General features: G+C 46.4%; 2 protein-coding genes across 4 annotated transcripts; one reads left to right on the plus strand and one right to left on the minus strand.

Annotated features, from left to right (window-relative positions):
* Window positions 1–2,215: 2,215 nt before the first annotated feature.
* Window positions 2,216–13,158, plus strand: C5AR2 (complement C5a receptor 2). Of its 3 annotated transcripts, XM_043435528.1 has the most exons (3): window positions 2,216–2,455; window positions 6,847–7,038; window positions 10,935–13,158. In XM_043435528.1, exon 3 carries the CDS (start codon window positions 10,950–10,952, stop codon window positions 11,961–11,963), a length of 1,014 nt encoding a protein of 337 aa, XP_043291463.1. In that variant the 5' UTR covers window positions 2,216–2,455; window positions 6,847–7,038; window positions 10,935–10,949; the 3' UTR covers window positions 11,964–13,158. The 3 variants fall into 3 exon arrangements, with proteins under 3 accessions (XP_043291463.1, XP_043291465.1, XP_043291464.1); XM_043435530.1 differs by lacking the exons at window positions 2,216–2,455; window positions 6,847–7,038 and adding an exon at window positions 7,935–8,046; XM_043435529.1 differs by lacking the exons at window positions 2,216–2,455; window positions 6,847–7,038 and adding an exon at window positions 8,601–8,963.
* LOC122420398 (40S ribosomal protein S3-like) lies at window positions 3,258–4,020 on the minus strand. The gene has a single exon (XM_043435531.1). It carries the CDS (start codon window positions 3,995–3,997, stop codon window positions 3,269–3,271), a length of 729 nt encoding a protein of 242 aa, XP_043291466.1. The 5' UTR covers window positions 3,998–4,020; the 3' UTR covers window positions 3,258–3,268.
* Window positions 13,159–18,268: the final 5,110 nt, after the last annotated feature.

An 18,268-nucleotide genomic window follows, 5' to 3' on the forward strand; every position in this document is an offset into this window, starting at 1 on the left:
TGAGTGTCATTCCTTATGCTATACAGTAAGTCCTTGTTGTTTTCCTATTTTATATATAATAGTGTGCATATGTTAAGAGCTTTCCACATGGCACAGTGGTGAAGAATCTACCTGCCAGACACAGATGTGGGTTTGATCCCTGGGTTGGGAAGATCCCTTGGGGTTGGGCAACCTGCTTTAGTATTCTTGCCTGGAAAACTCTATGGACCGAAAAGCCTGGTGAGCTATCGTCCATGGGGTGGCAAAGAGTTGGACACGACTATGTACGCACTCATGTGTATATGTTAATCCCAAACTCCTAATTTATCTCTCTCTGTGTCCTGCTATCCTTTTTGGTAACCATAAATTTTTTTTTACGCCTGTGAGTCTATTTTTGCTTTGTAAATAAGTTCATTTGTGTGATTTTTGTTGGTTCCACTTGTAAGTGCTGTCCTATGATACTTGTATTTCTCTCTCTGATTTACTTCTCATCTCTAGGTCCATCCATGTTGCTGCAAATGGCTTTATTTCATTCTTTTTTATGACTGAGTAATACCCCAATGTATATATTTATATACCACATATTCTTTATCCATTCACCTGTCAATGGACCTTTAGGTAACTTCTATGTCTTGACTTTTGTGAACACTTCTGTTATGAACATTAGGGTGCGTGTGCCTTTTCAAATCAGAGTTTTCTCTAGACATATGCCTAGAAGTAGGATTTCTGGGTCATATGGCAATTCTAATTTCAGGTTTCTTTTTTTTTTAAGGAACCTCCATACTGTTCTTCATAGTGGCTGTACCAATATACTTCTTTTGGGGAGGGGCACTAAGTCTTCAAAATCCTGGGTGTGAGTTACACTCACAGTACATCTCCATTCAGACTGGCATATTTCAAGTGCCCAGGGAACCACACAGAGGTGGTGGCCCCTGAATACGACAATCACATAGATATCAGCTCCTTCTTCCTCTTTGCAAGAGCTGGCTGAGTCTAGGGAACAGCCTCAGCATGGGGAACTGGGCATGGATCTTGTCCGATTCTGATGGGAACTGTAGCTGAATCTTGCTATTACCATGTTGTCATCTGTCCTGGGGACAATTTTATTCAAAGATGCTGTCTGAGCACCCAGAGTGACAGGTGCTTGGCAGGACTTCCAGAAAAGGTGTGTGTGGGTTTTGATAGTAAATGTTGGTACCCATACAGACCCTCTGGCAGCAAGGTCATTGGGGGAAGAACTGAGCCCCAGGTACCTTCTGCTCTGGTACCCCCATAAAGATGCTTGTGACCTTAGAGGTCCTTTCTACCTGGAGAGCCCACTTGCCTTCTTCTGCCTTCCTCCCAGCCACTTGGGCTCCTCCCTGGCTTGTTCCAGGAGGGCTGGTTAACCTCTCACTTTCAGCATGATCTTTCTCCACCTCTTCTACAGACTTTCTTCTTCTGCCCTTAAATATTGGCTTTCTAGAGTTCTCTTGAACATACGTCTTACTTTTGTGGTGTCATCCAGTACCTTCCCAGCTCTCTCGCTCTTTTCAGGGTCTGGCTTCTACACCTACTTCACTCAAAATGATCTCAACGTCTTCTCCCAAACATCCCCCTCCCTTTTCATCCCCAACTCAAGGGTGTGCCCACATGGTCCACGTAGTCACCAAGCCTCACTTGGGACCCACTCTGGAAGCCATCCTCTTCCCATTCCACATCTTGCCTGGTTCAAGCCCTGCATCCTCTCCCACTTGGGTCCTTACCTTTTCTCCTGCCTGGTCTCCCGGCTGCCTGGTCTGTTTTTAAAAGACCACCCTTGTTGCTGTTCTACCTTCCTTCAGAGTGCAGCCTCCTCCAGGCAGCCCTCCTTAACTTCTTCCTCCCATCTCCCCATCCCTGTGCTCCATCCCTGTTCCTGGCCACCCTCTGGCTTTCCTAGGTTGGAGGAATAGGCTGTAGGCACTGGGGTCTTTTTTTTCACCCTGATTTGGAGAGGAGTTGCTTTCCAGAAGCTGGGCTTCACAGTGGTCTTCTAGAAACACTTGGATACCAACATGTGGGATCCATGTGGCTTTTCCAAGCCCTGGAGTTGATCAGCACTGCCCAGGAGGGAAGTGGGTTGACGGGCTAGGCGATTGTGAAATCGGAAGCTCAAGGAATCTGCTGGGTCAACAAGTACCAAAGAGGAAGTGGTGGGGAAAGAGTGGGTGATGGGTTTGGCTGAGTTGGCTGTGTTCCTACCTCCGCCCCCCCAACCCTGTCATGCCCCCACCTGTTGCTCAGCTCTGACTCCCCAAGCCCTGGAGGGCAGAGCTCCCTACCCCCCTGCATCTGGGCCATGTGACCTTCTCAAGTACCCCCATCTCCAACCTCCAGGATGGTATTACTTCAGATTCGTGTTGTCTGATAGGAATATGACATGAACCACGCACATAATTTTAGATTTTTTCAGCATCCAAGCAAGAGACAAGCAAAGAGAAACAAAAAGAATCAGGTAAGATAATTGAATGCTATATTTTGTTGAACCGAATATATTTCAAGTACTATCATTTCAAAATATGATCAGTACAAAAAGTTATTGAGAGAGTTCACATTCTTGTTTTTTCTTCACACCAAGTCTTTGAAATCTGGTATGTAGTTTTCCCTCACAGCATCTCTCATTTCAGATCCACCTCATTTTAAATGCTCAGCAATCTCAAGCAGCCAGTGGCTACCATATTGGACAGCTCAGGGCTATAATTCCTTGATTAATGTTCAGATCATCTACAAAATTCTAACATCTAACTGCTGAAGTTTGTACTTCTAACATGTGAAGATTCTGGTGTGACATTCTAGAATCCTGTGATTAAAATAGCGTGTGGCTAACATTGTAGGATCCCTTGGGTCAAATAGCCTGTGATTCCAACGTTCTGAGAGTCTGTGGTTTCAACAGTTTAGGCTTCAGAGTCTTTTACCTAGCTCAGGCATCAGCAAACTCCAGCCTGTGGACCAAATCCCACCTGTTGCTTGTTTTTGTGAATAAAGTTTTATTGGAAAACAGCCATGCTGTTCAATCTGTGGCCACTTTCATTCTACCAGAGAGTATGAAAGACCTCTTGACCCACAAAAACTAACATATTTACTCTCAGTTCCCTCACCAAAAAATTTACTCTTGATCTATAAATTCAGATTCTAAGCTGGATGGTGATTTTTACAGCTGCTTATTTGTTGTACTTTTTTTTTTTTTTTTTTGTCTTTTAAAAAGATTTTATTAAAGGTCTTTGCAGAGCAACATTCAGATTCCAGATCCAGCGGCCAAGGAGACCTATTATGCTGTGGGTACCGGCTGGGGCATGGCAGGCGGCTCTGGCTTCCCACCCTTCTGTTCAGAGATGGGGGTGGTGGGCAGTATTTCATCTTTGGGTACCACAATGCTCACGTGATCAGGCAGAGGCTTCTTAGGGCCAGTCTTACCAGTTGGGTCCCAAGGCAGCATGATCTTTACCTTGATGCCCAGCACACCCTGTCTGAGCAGCACATGGCCCACGGCAGTGTGAATGTAGTAGTTAACAGGGTCCCCACTGTGGATCATGAGGCCATCCACAAACTTCATGGATTTAGCCCTCTGTCCTTGAAGTTTCCCAGACACCACGACCTCGCAGCCTTTGGCCCCACTCTCCATGATGAACCGCAGCACACCACAGCAGGCCCTCTGCACAGCAAGGCCTCCTAGGAGCTTGTAACACAAAGATTCTGCCTGGGCAATGGCACACAGTCCTCTGGCTACCTTTTCAGCATAAAGCTCTACACTCCCTTCAGAGAAGCCAAATCTCTTCTGAACCACAGCAGTCAACTCCCGGATCCGCCAGCCCTTCTCACCAAGTACATTCTGTGTCCTGGTGGCCAGGATAATGATTTCTGTCCTGGTTGGTGTAACTCGGACCTCAACTCCAGAGTACCCATCTTCAGCCAGCTCCCGAGTGAGAAACTCGTTCAGTTCAGCTTTGAAGATGCCATCAGCGACAAACTTCCTCTTCTTGGAAATTTCCACGGCCATCTTGCCGCCGCGAGCTGCCGAAAGGAAAGTGTTGTACTTTTTACTTCACATGTTACAAACACTCTTTTTCATTCATCAGATATCTTGAAATAATATATATTGTTCAAAAGAGACTGGTTTCCCCGTCTGGGCCACTCACCCTTTTGGGCTTCTGGAATTCTATTAGCCTATGCTGGTGGTTTAGTCCCTAAGTTATGTTTGACTCTTGTGACCCTATGGACTGTAGCCCACCAGGCTCTTCTGTCCCTGGGGTTCTCCAGGCAAGAATACTGGAGTGGGTTTCCATTTCCTTCTCCAGGGGATCTAATGGACCTGGGGATTGAACCCTGGTCTCCTGCATTTTGCAGGTGGATTCTTCACCAAGTAAACCACTAGAGTAGTCCCATTAGGCTGAACTTTATGAAATTACCAAACTCCATCCTATGTTGGGGTGAGGGGGTATAACAGCTTATTATTTTAAAAAAATTGTATGATATGCATAATGTAAAACTCACCATTAGTAACATTTAGTACATCCACAATGTTGTGCAACTCTGACTACTATTTCTAACCAGTGCTATTTGTAACAGACTACTATCTGTAACTAGTTCCAGAACACTTTAAAAAAAAAACACACACATTTTATTTTTAAAATTTAAATTTTTATATATTTAAATTTTATATTTAAAATTTAATATATATTTTATATATATTTGGCCATACTGTGCATCATGTGGGATCTTGTTCCCTGACCAGGGATTGAACTCGCGCCCCCTGCATGCGGAGCATGGAGTCTAAATCCCTGGACCACCAGGGAAGTCCGTCTAGAACATTTTCATCACCCCAAAAGAAAGAACCCATTAAGCAGTAACTTTCCATTCACATCCCCCTCTTCCTCTCAGGTTCTGGCCATCATTAATCTGCTTTCTGTTGCCACAGATGTGCCAGACTTCAACCTATTATGACTCACAAAAAATGACAAATTTGATATGGGTGAATTGAACAAACTTCTAGAGGGCTTCCCAGGTGGTGCTAATGATAAAGAATCTGCCTCCCAATGTAGGAGACTCAAGAGATGAGGGTTCCATCCCTGGGTCAGGAAGATCCCCTGGAGGAGGGCATGGCAATCCACTGCAGTATTAGTGCCTGGAAAATTCCATGGGCAGATGAGCCTGGCGAGCTACAGTCCATGGGGCTGCAAAGATTCGGACTTCTAAGATGTCCTCATTGTATCCAGTGTTGAGGGGCCAATACTCAGCATCTCATAGGGCGTCTGTAAAAGGAACCCCACTCCCTAAATGACCCCTGACTTTTTATAACATCTGTGTCCCTGTCTCCATTCACAGCATCCCCCAGATCCCTAGATAAGAACCTCCAGGTCCAGAGACAGCAGCAAACCTTAGCTTCCTAGAGTCCAAGAAACAGTTGCCTGGGACTCAGTGACCAAGGAGTTTAAGTGATCTGAGAAATACACTCTGTAACCTCAAGATCAGAGGAGGTTTGAGCTGATAAAGGACAATGTCCCCTCCCATAACTGCCCCCACCTCCTGGGACTTCTCCCATGTTAGTTTCTCTTTCTGACCAGGGCAGGTTCCCACAGGGGGCTTAGGGCTGGCGGGATGTGGGGGACGAAGGTGGTGGGAGGGGGTGGTCTGGGTCAGGCTCAACCAAGACTGGGTTGCCCAGAGACATCCTGGCTCACACTTCGAGTCTTTGACCCCAAAACAACTTCCGCTACCAACGGGAGTTTCTTCTCCAAACAACAACAAAAGAAATGTATAAATATATCCCCTCAACCTCTGAAGCACACACTCATTGGCGCAAACACCAAAACCACTGAATAAAGTGTTCTGAGGCTGGAATAAGGGTCACTTCCTCTTGCTAAGCCTTTCTGTCTAAAATGTAGCTTTTAAGAATTGATAGCATATGCTTTTTATTGTTGCTAATTTAACAAATGTGTACCCAGCATCTCCTGTGTGCCAGGTGCTATTGTGTGTATTTTAAATCTTTTCATCCATTTAATGTTCACAGCTAAAATGTCCATTTCACAGATGAGGAAATTGAGGCTCAGAAGGGTTGAGGCCTGAGAAGCTCGTCAATGGGGAACCTAGAATGTGTATCGTATTGCTCTGGCTCTCAAATCCATGTTCTCAGACTCTGTGCTATGCTGGGAGGGAGGTTAGGAACCACTATGCTCAAAATCTTCCGATTTTATTTATTATTATAATTTGTTAAGTTTTTGGCCAAGTTGTGCAGCTTGCAGGATCTTAGATCCCTGACCCAGGATCGAACCTCGAACCTCGGAAGTGAAAGCGCAGTATTCTAACCGCTGAACCACCAGGGATGTCCCCCAACCTTCCCATTTTAAAGAGGGAAAACAGAGGCCCACAGACGGATAGGACTTGTTTGTGTTTTGTCTGCCTCTGACGCCTCAGGCCTTGTGCTGGGCGCCCTTGGCCTTTTACTGGAGGCTGTGACCTTGAGCTGTCTCCCTCAGAACGTGGGAGGCGGGAGGTATACTGGTCTTCAAGGCTCTGCAGAGGGCAGAAGGGAGGGGAGGGGCTGAGTTGGAGTCCGGGAGGGGGTGGGGGTAGTGGGCCGTGGGGACTTGGTGGGGAAGACCTCAGAGAGCCCTGCTGGGACGACGAGTCTAGGCCAAGACCCCCAGACCCCAAAGGTCAAGCCACATGTAGATCTATCTGGCTTCCAGGAAGCTGGTGACTTAGAGATTGGTGCTGGGGACACTGGGTCAGCTCCCACCCACCTTTGCCCGCTGCCCAGTAATTTTGGGATGTGTGAGTCATAGGAAGAATCCAGGACAGACACTAGCTGGAATAGGAAAAGGCCAATCCTGTTTTTCCCTGCTTAAGAGTGTCGGCTGGGACCTGTGAGGTGACAGCGCCTGGCGGAATCCCCTAGGAGCTCCGGGAACTGGCTTGCAGAAATCCATTAGCTGCCAGACATCGGGGGAGAGACTTCAGACGTCCCAGGTCTTGGCTGTCAGCCTGGATCTTGCTCCCCTGTGGCATCTGGCCCAACTGGGGACCATTCCTCAAGAGACGGTAAGGATGGAGGGGAGAAGGGAGGGGGGCATTTTCCCAATCCTGGTTATATAGACTCATTATTTTCAGCATCTGGGAATCAGAACTAGAATTTCAGGAGTGGAATCTTAATACCATCGCAATGGAATCTGCATCGGAATCCCAGACTCTTGGAATTTACTCAGGCAGGTCAACAGAAAGCTTCTGTCAAGGGATCCCCATATACTAAAATTATCACACTCAGGTGGGCTTCCTTGGTATAGCTCAGTTGGTAAAAGATCCTCCTGCAATACAGGAGACCCCAGTTCGATTTCTGGGCTGGGAAGAGCCCCTGGAGAAGAGTTAGCCTACCCACTCCAGTATTCTTGGGCTTCCCTGGTAGCTCAGGCAGTAAAGAATCTGCCTGCCATACAGGAGACCTGGGTTCGATCCCTGGATTGGGAAGATCCTTGGAGGAGGGCTTGGCAACCCACTCTAATATTCTTGTCTGGAGAATCGCCATGGACAGAGGAGCCTGGCAGCTGCAGTCCATGGGGTCGCAAAGAATCAGACGTGACTGAGTGACTAAGCACACACATAGGTATAAACAGAGAAATAGAATTCATTTGGTGTATAAAATCAGAAGATAATAATGCTACCCACGATGCTCCTTAAATGTCCTTTAGTCTGTGGCTGGTTAATAAGCGTGACACACCCAGCCCATGGATTGATTTTGATCTTATTGTGAAGAAAGGAGTTGATTTGTGTCCATATAGGGAAAGTAGAGAGACATTAAATGGAAAAGATTAAGCAATGGTACAGGGAATGTTTGGATTTCTGTTTAATGTGTTAAAAGGGAAATACTGACTGACTGAGTTGCTTACACAAGGAAAACTCAGATTTGAACCAGGAAGAGCCAGGAAGGGTGGAGTCTCAGGGTGGCAGGAGAGGGTACATGTGGATCTGGGACCAAGCGGCCAACACACTTCTTAAAGCTCACGGTGGACGAGGCACCTATTCAGTTGATGAATTCACCTAACACCCTCTAAGGTGAGTCTGCTGTTCTCATTTTTGCAGACGAGGAAGCTGAGACACAGAGAGGTTTGGTGGCTTGCCCAAAGCCACACAGCTGGTGAGGGCTTGAATTTTTATTCTGTTGAAATGCAGATTCCGATTTGGTAGGTCTGGGGAGGGGCCTGAGATTCTGCACTTCTTCTTTTTTTGTTTTTTGGCCACAATGTATAGCGTGTGTGGGATCTTAGTTCCCCAACCAGGGATTGAACTCTTGCCCCCTGCTGAAGAAGTGCGGCGTCTTAACCACTGGACCACCGGGGAAGTCCTGAGGGTTTGAATTTTTAAAGCATGCACATGGCTTCATTTTAGAGATGAAGATAATATGAAAGCGAAGTGCCAAACTTCACACACACACACACACACACACACTGGCTTGGCCTTTTAGCAGCTACTTGGCATGGAGGAGGGGAGAAGGCGTGGTGGGAGGGAGAAGAGGGAAGGGGAGTGCCCCAACTTCCCTTCTGCCCTTCCTGTTGTGTCAACTCCAGCTGATGCCCTGCGGAGGGCCAGTCAGCCCAAAAAAGTCAGCAGAGAGCTGCAGGGTCAGGTTATTATGACATCATGCGGACGAGTCTATTTTCTACCTGAGCCCTTGATCTGTAAAACAAGCTTTACACATATTGGCTCTTCAAAGCCTCCCCAAACTGGTGAGCTAGGCTCATCTCCATGACTAGCTTCTCAGATGAGGAAACCCAGAGAGAGAGCCGGCCGAAACTGTGCACTCAAAGTCACAGAGGCCGGGTCTGCTCAGGGTCACTGGCTGTCCGGCCTTCCAACTCTCCCGAACCTAAGACTTTTGGATGGTGATGTTCTAGGGCCTGGAGTTTCAGAGTGGGACTAATTAACACAGTTTGAAACTCAGCTCTGTTACTTGCTTAGCTGAGCCACCTTCGGTAAGTTCCTTAACTTCTCTATGGCCTCAGTTTTCTTGTCTGCAGAATGGGTCTAACAATGGTGTGAAAATCAGAGAGTTGTTAGAAGGACTAAATGATATAATATGTAAAGGGGCTTGGAGCAATGCCTGGCACAGAACACAAAGTACTCAGTAGATGGTGCTTAACAATAATAATAATAATGAAAGGGGATTTCCTGGTGGCTCAGATGGTAAAGAGTCTGCCTGCAACACCGGAGACCTGGGTTGCAGTAGTAGTAGTTATGATTCTCATTGCTATGGTAGACAATGTCATTTCTCTGCTCAGCACCTTCCCATGGCTCCCATCTCATGCAGAATAAAAGATGAAGAGCTTACAGTACCTATGTAGGCACTGATATCTCTGTTTTTACCTTCCATCTATTTCACAGGAGATGGAGTTCTAACAGGCACCATCATGTTCCCGCCTTAGGGCATTTGCACTGGCTCTTTCCTCTGCCTGAGATTCGCTTCTCCCAGATCAGCACACAGCTCCCTCCCCACCTCCTTTCTTGTCGCTGTTGTTCAGTCCTTGTCCGACTCTTTTCGACCCCATGGACTGCAGCCCACCAGGCTTCCTTGTCCTTCACTACCTCCCAGAGTCTGCTCAAACTCATGTCCATTGAGTCGATGATGTCATCCAACCATCTCGCCCTCTGTCCCTGCCCCCCATTCTCCTCCTGCCCTCCGTCCCCTCCTTTCTGGTTTTGCTCAAATATCACCTTTTCAGAGAGGCCTTCCTTGATCCCTCATTTAAAATTCCACTATAAGGAATTAAAAGTTCCTTGTAATGCAGGAAACCTGAGTTGGATCCCTGGGTTGAGAAGAGCCCCTGGAGAAGGGAAGGGCAACCCACTCCAGTATTCTTGCCTAGAGAATTCCATAGACAGAGGAGCCTGGCGGGCTACATGCCATCCATGGGGTCACACTGAGTCAGACATGACTGAGTGATTAACACTTTCACGTTCACCATCATCTTGATGAATATTCAAGTTCCAATAATTTAGATTCTAGAGTTCCAGTTCGCTTACTGGCTAGTGTTCAATGCTCTAGAACTTCACCAGAGCCACTAGTCACGTGTAGCTATTTAAATCAATGAAAATGGAATAAGATAGAAAGTTTAGTTTCTCAGTCACCTTGGCTCCCATTTCAAATACCCAGTAGCCACATGTGGCTGGCAGTTACTGTATTGGACCACAGATGTGGACTATTTCCATCAACACTGAAAGTTCGATTGGACAGGGCTAGAATTCCAAGCAATAAATGGCTAGCTAGCTACTAAATTCTAAGAATTTAGTATTTTGGAATTCTAAGATTTTTAGCATGCTAGAATTCTAACATGGTGATATTCTAGAATTCCAAGACGTTAATAAGCTGGGGTTCTTAACATTTTATTTTTGAAACATTTGTATTTGTAACATTTTATTTTTTTTTAACTGTAACATTTTAGAATTCCAAGATTCTAATGTGCTGGAGTTTTTTTTTCCCCCTTGTAGTTATTTATTTATTTTGACGGTGTTCAGTCTTTGTTGCTATGCAGGTTTTTCTCTAGTTGCTGTGAGTGGGGGCTACTTTTCAGTTTCGGGGCCCTGGCTTCTCATTGCAGTGGTTTCTCTTGATGTGGATCATGAGCTCAGTAACCGTGGCTTCTGGGCTTTAGAGCACCGACAGGCCCAATAGTTGTGGAGCATGGGATTAGTTGCTCCGTGGCACGTGAGATCTTCCCGCACCAGGGGTGGAACCCCGCGTCTCCTGCATTGGTGGGTGGATTCGTTACCACCGAGTCACCAGGGAAGCCCTGCCCTGGAGTTCTGACAGTATCCTGTCCTGGAGTTCTAATGTTGTCCTGTCCTGATTTCCAAAATGCTAACGGGCTGGGGTTCCTATCCACCAGGATTCCGAGGGCCTGAGAGTTCTCATCTCTGAGTTTTCACACCATCGCTCGCCTTTGCAGGTGTCTGCAGCCTGGATGGAGAACACTTCTCTCGGCAACGAGTATGGGGATTACGGCGACATTCCGGATCTCCCGGTGGACTGCGCTGATGGCTCCTGCATCTCCGTTGACCTCCTCCACGCGACCCCACTCCTGCTGTATGCCGCTGTCTTCCTGGTGGGGGTGCCGGGCAATGCCATGATGGCCTGGGTGACCTGGAAAGAGGCCCGCCAGAGGATCAGTGCCATCTGGTTCCTCCAACTGGCCGTAGCGGACCTGCTCTGCTGTCTGTCTCTCCCCATCCTGGCGGTGTCGGTTGCCCACAAAGGCCATTGGCTGTACGGGGCAGTGGGCTGCCGGACCCTGCCCTCTGTCATCCTGCTGTCCATGTATGCCAGCGTCCTCCTCCTGGCCACTCTCAGCACGGACCTCTGCCTGCTGGCCCTCAGGCCCATCTGGTGGGGTGCAGCCAGGCGGGCATGCAGGGTGCGGGCAGCCTGTGGGGCATGCTGGGGGCTGGCCCTGCTGCTCACCGTGCCCTCGGCCGTCTACCGCCGGCTGCATCAGGAGCATTTCCCACGCCGGCTGGAGTGTGTGGTGGACTACGGTGGCTCGACCGTGGCAGAGAACTCAGTGACGGCCATCCGGTTTATTTTTGGCTTCCTGGGGCCACTGGTGGTCGTGGTCGTCTGCCATGGTGCCCTCCTGTGTCACGCTACGCGACGCTGCTGGCCACTGGGCCTGGCCGTCGTGGTGGGGTTTTTTGTCTGCTGGGCCCCCTACCATGCGCTGGGACTGATACTCACCATGGCGGCCCCACACTCCAGCCTCCTGGCCCAGGCCCTGCGGGCTGAACCCTTGGTGGTGGGCCTGGCTCTTGCTCACAGCTGCCTCAATCCCATGCTTTTCCTTTATTTTGGGCAGGCTCAACTCCGCCAGTCTCTGCCAGCCGCATGTCGCTGGGCCCTGAAGGAGCCACAGAGTGAGGATGAAAGTATGGTCAGCAAGAAATCGACTAGCCACGACCTGGTCTCAGAGATGGAAGTGTAGGCTAGGGGGAAATTGGTTTGTACCCTCCTATCCCATTTTACAAGATGGGCTTCAGGCATAGCTGAATCTAGGAGCTTAATGATATTGTCATTTATTCTTTTATTCATTCAACAAACATTTGATATGCCCTGCCATGAGCAGTGCAGATATAAAACATTTCCATCATTGCAGGAAGTTCTATTGGACAAGGTTGCTCTAGAATATCACCTGTTCAGATCTTTGAAATCACATAGTAGTGATACCTTCTTAACTCCAGGACAGCACTTTACACATAGTTTCTCCTTTAAGGTAATTCTTACAACAACCCAGAGGTCATTTGCCCAAGATCACACAACAAGGAAATTATAGAGCTGAGATTGGATCCCATGTTTACCTGACTCTAGTATCCATGCTCTTGATCACTGAAAATTTCCTTCAATGCCTTCTTCAAATAGTACTTCCTCCAGGGAGGTCTCCCTGATTCAGTCCCCTCCCTGGGGAACAGAACATTCTGTTCTCCAAGTTTCTGGAACAAAAGTTCCCAACTAACCTGTAAATTTTCCAAGGACAACATCTGGGCTAGTTTAATTTCTGTCTCGCCTCCACCCTTCCCAAACTTTAAAAAGAGCCAAACTATGTTTGTGTACACCCTGTTTTCTTCCAACTAGATTGTGAGGTACCCAATGACTGGGATCTTTTTGTTGCTTTTTTAAAAAAAATCTGATACAGGGACAGGTATTAGGTCAACAACACATATTTTAATTTTTGATATTGTATTCAGCATTCTCATGGAGAAGGGAATGGCAACCCACTCCAGTATTCTTACCTGGGAAATCCCATGGACAGAGGACAGAGGACAGAGGAGCCTGGCAGGCTACAGTTCATGGGGTCAAAAGAGTTGGACATAACTTAAGAGACTAAACCACCAGAATTCTCATGCATGATCCAAAATTGTCTTATCAAATGAATCCTGTCCTGGGACAATTTATGTAACTTCGTGAAAAGTTGAAAGAAATCTTGCTGTTAATCCACTGGGGCCAGGTGCCATTTAGGAGAGTTCTTTGTACATTTGTAAATAGTCTTCTGTATTTTTGAAATTTGTTTTCCTTTTTTATTGCATCAGTGTTACTTCTTGTTAAAAAGAATCAATTTCATGAAAGCTTTGAGAGTCCTTTTGAGCAATTTTCCATAAAAGTCCCTTGATCATGAAAAATAACCTTGCTTTTGGTTTGTTGTGACTTCCTCCTTTTGTTCTTAAGTTTGTTCTTTGGTTTTTGTTTATTTTTAGTATGAATGTATCAAATTCTTTAGGTTTCCAATTAGAAGTTTTCCCAAGAACTAGTTTCAAGTTTTCTACTCAATATTGCCTTAGCATTGGTAGTTTGTTATTTTCTTCCTAACTTCATATATGTTGTTTGCTTTCTCCCATTTTCATTTTTTAAAAATTGTAGTTCTCTTTTGTACATTTTAAGCAGATGTTAGTCAATTTCTTCCCCTTCTTCTTTTGATAATGACACAATTGGCCCCTCGATGTTCTAATTGCTTCCTAAGGATTCAATAGTTACATACAACTTACCACTTGACATCCCAACTCATTGTAGAATAAGTAACTTAATATGCTCAAAACAGAAGTATGGATTTTCTCTTTTAGCCATCCTCCTGCTTCTTTTCCATCCCAATTGGTGGCAACTCTGTATTTCCAGGCGCTCAGGCCAAGAACCCTGGGCCATCTCTCTTTCTCTCATACTCACGGTCCATGGCCAATTTATCAGCCAATCCCTGCAGATTCTATCTTAAAATATCTATCTTCTCTGCCATCATCCTGTGCCGGGGTCCAGCCCCGGCAGGATCCAGGGGAACCCTCAGGATGAACGGCGTCGGCGAAAGAGAGACACGTAGGACCGGCCTTGATAGGGCCAAGTCTGCTAGGGAGAGAGAGAGAGAGAGAGAAAGAAAGAGACCAGACCAGGAATATGCAGCAGAGTCTGGCAGTTGCTTTATTTTTCACCATAGCCTTTATACCCTAAGTTGGTACATTTCTAAGGGGCAGATAAGCATACAGACTTAGTTTAACATTATATCAGCTTGTCCTTCACGAAACCAGGTGTGCTCTATATATTTTTGTTTATGAGAGTCTTTTCCCATAGATTTTTTGTACATTATCTTCTGGCCTTGAGGTTAGCAGAAAATAGAAAAGTGGCAGTCTCATGGTACAGCAGGTTGTAACATAATAGAAATACAATCCTGTTAACATAAAAGACAGTCTTTTTGCAGAAATTCTCAGCTAAATTTCTCTAAAAAGTTTAACACACAAAGACTCTGTGGCTCTGGAGAGGCAGCCCCTGTTTAGCACTCTTGGTTAAAATTAACAATTATCTTATTGTTTTTACACTAGGGCTAAACTCTTATTTTACTATATCTTTAACCATATTAACAACAGTGTCCACTGCATAACCTCAGCACATTAACATCAATCAAACGTTGATCTAATAACCACTTTTAAAACAATATTTTTTGTATTTTCTAATAGGGCTTCCTCACCCCCCAAAGGGCTCTGTGCCTATTAGGGCCTTTTTAATGGTTAATCTCTATGTATATATCTTTTGGCTTTCAGGCCTGTTGACAATTTATGGCTTGCACCTGGTGCAACTTTAAGCAACTTCAGTAGCCGACCCTGTCTTTTTTGTGGTTAATCTATTTTCTTTCTATTAGGTGTCATCTCCAAGGGAACTAGATAGGATTACATTTTTTACAGAACAGAAATGCAAAGGATTTCAAAAACAGCAGATATGGCACAAAACAGGCTCTTAGTCTAAAAGTTAATTACCTGCAAGAAGTCGCCAGCTAATCTCTATCTAAACTATTTTCTATTAGGCGTATATGTGGCTATAATATTTGCGGAGCTTTTCTCACCCCACGAAGGGGCCTATGCTTAATAGTTTCTTTTGTTAGTGTACTGTGCTTAGGATGTTTAGAACAATCATGAGCATTTTGTGCAATGAGAGCACACATTTATCAAACAAGCCAGAATGCCAGCTAAAGGGTTTGAACTGAAGCATTTCCTTCATCCCTGGTCCCTTCATAGGGTACCAGTGTCCAGGAGATTTATTAATTAGGGTTTTAAGTTGGTCCTCACTCAGTGAAACAGGAGCAGGAGAGCTCTCGACAGGCAACACAAGAATCCGCAGCAGGGCAAACAAGAACAACAGCAGGAAAGGGGGGAGAATATAGGGTAGGGTAGAGGCCGAGGCCAACGTGGAGGGTCCCTTATCCTAGATGGCCTTGCCTGTCAGGTATTTTCCTCGTGACCTCGTCATGGATGGGGTCTCGGACGGCCTTGACTGCCCGGTATTTTCTTCATGACCTTGTCACGGGCGGGACCTCCCATAACGGCTCCCGACAATCCTGGTTCAGCCATCTACTGTGGCAGCCTGCCCCCGGTCCCCTCTTCTTATCTTAAATCCCTATATCTGTTCCCCACATGGGAGCCAGAGGACTCTGTTAAAATCTAAGTCACATGGAGCTCTGCCCATGGATTCCACGTCACTCAGATTGGAAGCCAAAGTCCTCACTTCTATTCTTCTCCTCTCTCCCACCTCATTCCCTACTGTTCTGCAGCCTTCATCCAGCTATGCAAGCTTGCTTGCTGACCCTTGAACCCTCCAAGTTATGTGGTCATCTCAGTCTTTGGCTCTGTTGCTTCCTCTACCGTGAATGCTCTCACCGAGGGGTCCCCATGGCCTGCAACAACATTTTTAGCTCTTTGCCTAAATGATACTTTCTGGCAGAGGTCTTCTCTGACTGTCACTGGACCAAATAGCATCACTCCTTGTTCCTTCCATGCTTTGTTTTTCTCCATAGAAAATGCAGTTGTGCTTGACATTGTATATATTTATTTTAATCTATGTGTCTGTCTCCCTCACCAAAATATGAGTTCCTTTGTTTTGTTCATTTCTGTACCCTCAGTGCCTAGAACTGATTTTAGAAATGAAAGCTGTACCTTCTTAACCATGGCACTATCCAAAGGAAAAAGGAGAATGATGGGAAGGATATAAAAAATGAAAGATTTAACATTTATCAAGCTGCTGCTGCTGCTAAGTCGTTTCAGTCATGTCCGACTCTGTGCGACCCCACAGACTGTAGCCCACCAGGCTCTGCCGTCCCTGGGGTTCTCCAGGCAAGAACACTGGAGTGGGTTGCCATTTCCTTCTCCAATGCATGAAAGTGAAGCTGCTCAGTCGTGTCCGACTCTTCCCGACCCCATGGACTGCAGCCTACCAGGCTCCTCTGTCCATGGGATTTTCCAGGCAAGAGTATTGGAGTGGGTTGCCATTGCCTTCTCTGATTTATCAAGCGCCTATATGTATAATAGTGAAAAAAGTTTAGATACCTTATGTATACTTTTGCATTTGTTTTTACCAACAATCTTGAAAAGTAGGCGTTATCCTCGTTTTATGGAAACTGAGGCTCAAGGCCACAATGACTGACCCATCTAGGACTATAGAGGACTCACTTTTCTCCTTAAAGTAGTCATTCATTCAACATTCACCGACTATCTAATCCCTGCGTTTGTCTCTGGAGAACATAGGACCTTCAAGACAGAAAGTTGGGAAGTTGAATTATATTATTCATTAATGAATTGGTAGGGTGAATTATACATGAATAGATTGCACTAATGACTGTGAATTATAATACATCAACGTAAAGACCCTGAGGCTGGGAAAGATTGAAGACAGGAGAAGGGGACGACAGAGGACGAGATAGTTGAATGGCATCACTGACTGATGGACATAGTTTGAGCAAGCTCCGGGAGTTGGTGATGGACAAGGAAGACTGGCGTGTTGCAGTCCATGGGGTCACAAAGAGTAGGACACGACTGAGCGACTGAACGGAACTGAATGCATCAATGTATTAATAATTAATACATTAACATATGAATTATAATAACTAAATCACGGGGAGGGTGTTCTGATAGTGTCTGGGCTCAGGCCAGCGTCCTATTTTGGCTAAACCCCAGCGTCCGGGCGACCCACAGATGCAATTAGCTGTTCACAGGCAGAGTATACCAACTCTCCACAGTCACGCCTCCACTTGCCCCCAGAGGGCGCAGCGTCACCCGAAGCTCCGCCCAAAGCGAGGCGGGGCCTGATCATTCTGTGCGCAGGTGCAGAGTGAGCCTTGGGCGCTCGCAGCTGCTCATTGGTTCCTCTGTCCGCCGGAATGGCGTGCGCAGGCGCAGGACCGGCTTCGGGCGCGTGAGCGGTCCCGGGAACCGGAAGTTGAGGCGATCTCGGCGGTTAGAGAGGTGAGGGGGGCGGGGCGGCTGCGTGGGGCGGCGGTGGAGGCGACTGGAGCCCGGTCGGGATCGGGGACAGCTTGGGAGAGGGGTGAGGGGAACGGGGAAACCCCGAGATGAGGCAAGGTGTTGGAGGAAGCCGAGCAGCCGGGAGAAGCAGATGGAGATGGAGCCTGAGCGTTGCTAAGAGAACTGAGGGTCAGAGAGTTTGAAAGAAATGGAGGCACAAAAAGGAGTTTCGAGAAACTGAGGGACTGAGAGACGGGGAGGTTGAGAGAGGAGAGAATCTGAAAACTGGAGAGATAGAGGGCAAGAGACTAATGGATCAGACGGAGAGAGGCTCATAGGGCCCACGAGAGAAGTGTGATCGCACCCTGAACTTGGGAGATGGAGAGAAACGTAGAACGATGAGAGTGGAAACTAGGGTTTTGAGAAAAGTGTATATATGTGTGTATATGATGGATATGTATGCATATAAATATATATGAGTGACGTAGAGTAGTGCCTGATATGTGTCAGCCCTAAGTAAATGTTGGCTATTATTAGAGCTTCAAACTAGGTGACAAAATTTTAGATGGAGAAATGGAAAGTCAGTGATGGAGAGAGAAGAAAACGAAGTCAGGAAAAAAAATTCAAACAAAATGAGAGATGAAAAACTGAATAGGAGGAGTGGAGTCAAATGGAGAAAGACAGTTGGAGAGAAAATAGGAGTGAAAAACAGAATCAGGGTGGGAGAGAATCAGATAAATGAAAAGAGTTGGGACCAGTCAAGGAGAGGGAAGAGAGGTAAGGGTGGTGAGCAAGATGGACCAGAAAAAAGACAAGAGACCTGAAGATGGAGAGCCAGAAGGAGAGATAGGAAAGTAGAGAAAATCTCTAAAAGCCTTGAGCCTAGGAAATAGAGACCAAGAGATGGTCAGAGGCACAGTAAGAGAGAAACTAGTCAAGCCAAGAAGTCCAAAGGATAGCCTAAGAATAGACTCCTAGAGAGCCATAAGGATGCCCTCATTCTGGCTACATAAGGCAGTTA

This window comes from Cervus canadensis, chromosome 18, assembly GCF_019320065.1.
Source record: "Cervus canadensis isolate Bull #8, Minnesota chromosome 18, ASM1932006v1, whole genome shotgun sequence".
In the NCBI taxonomy this organism is placed as follows: Eukaryota; Metazoa; Chordata; class Mammalia; order Artiodactyla; family Cervidae; genus Cervus; species Cervus canadensis.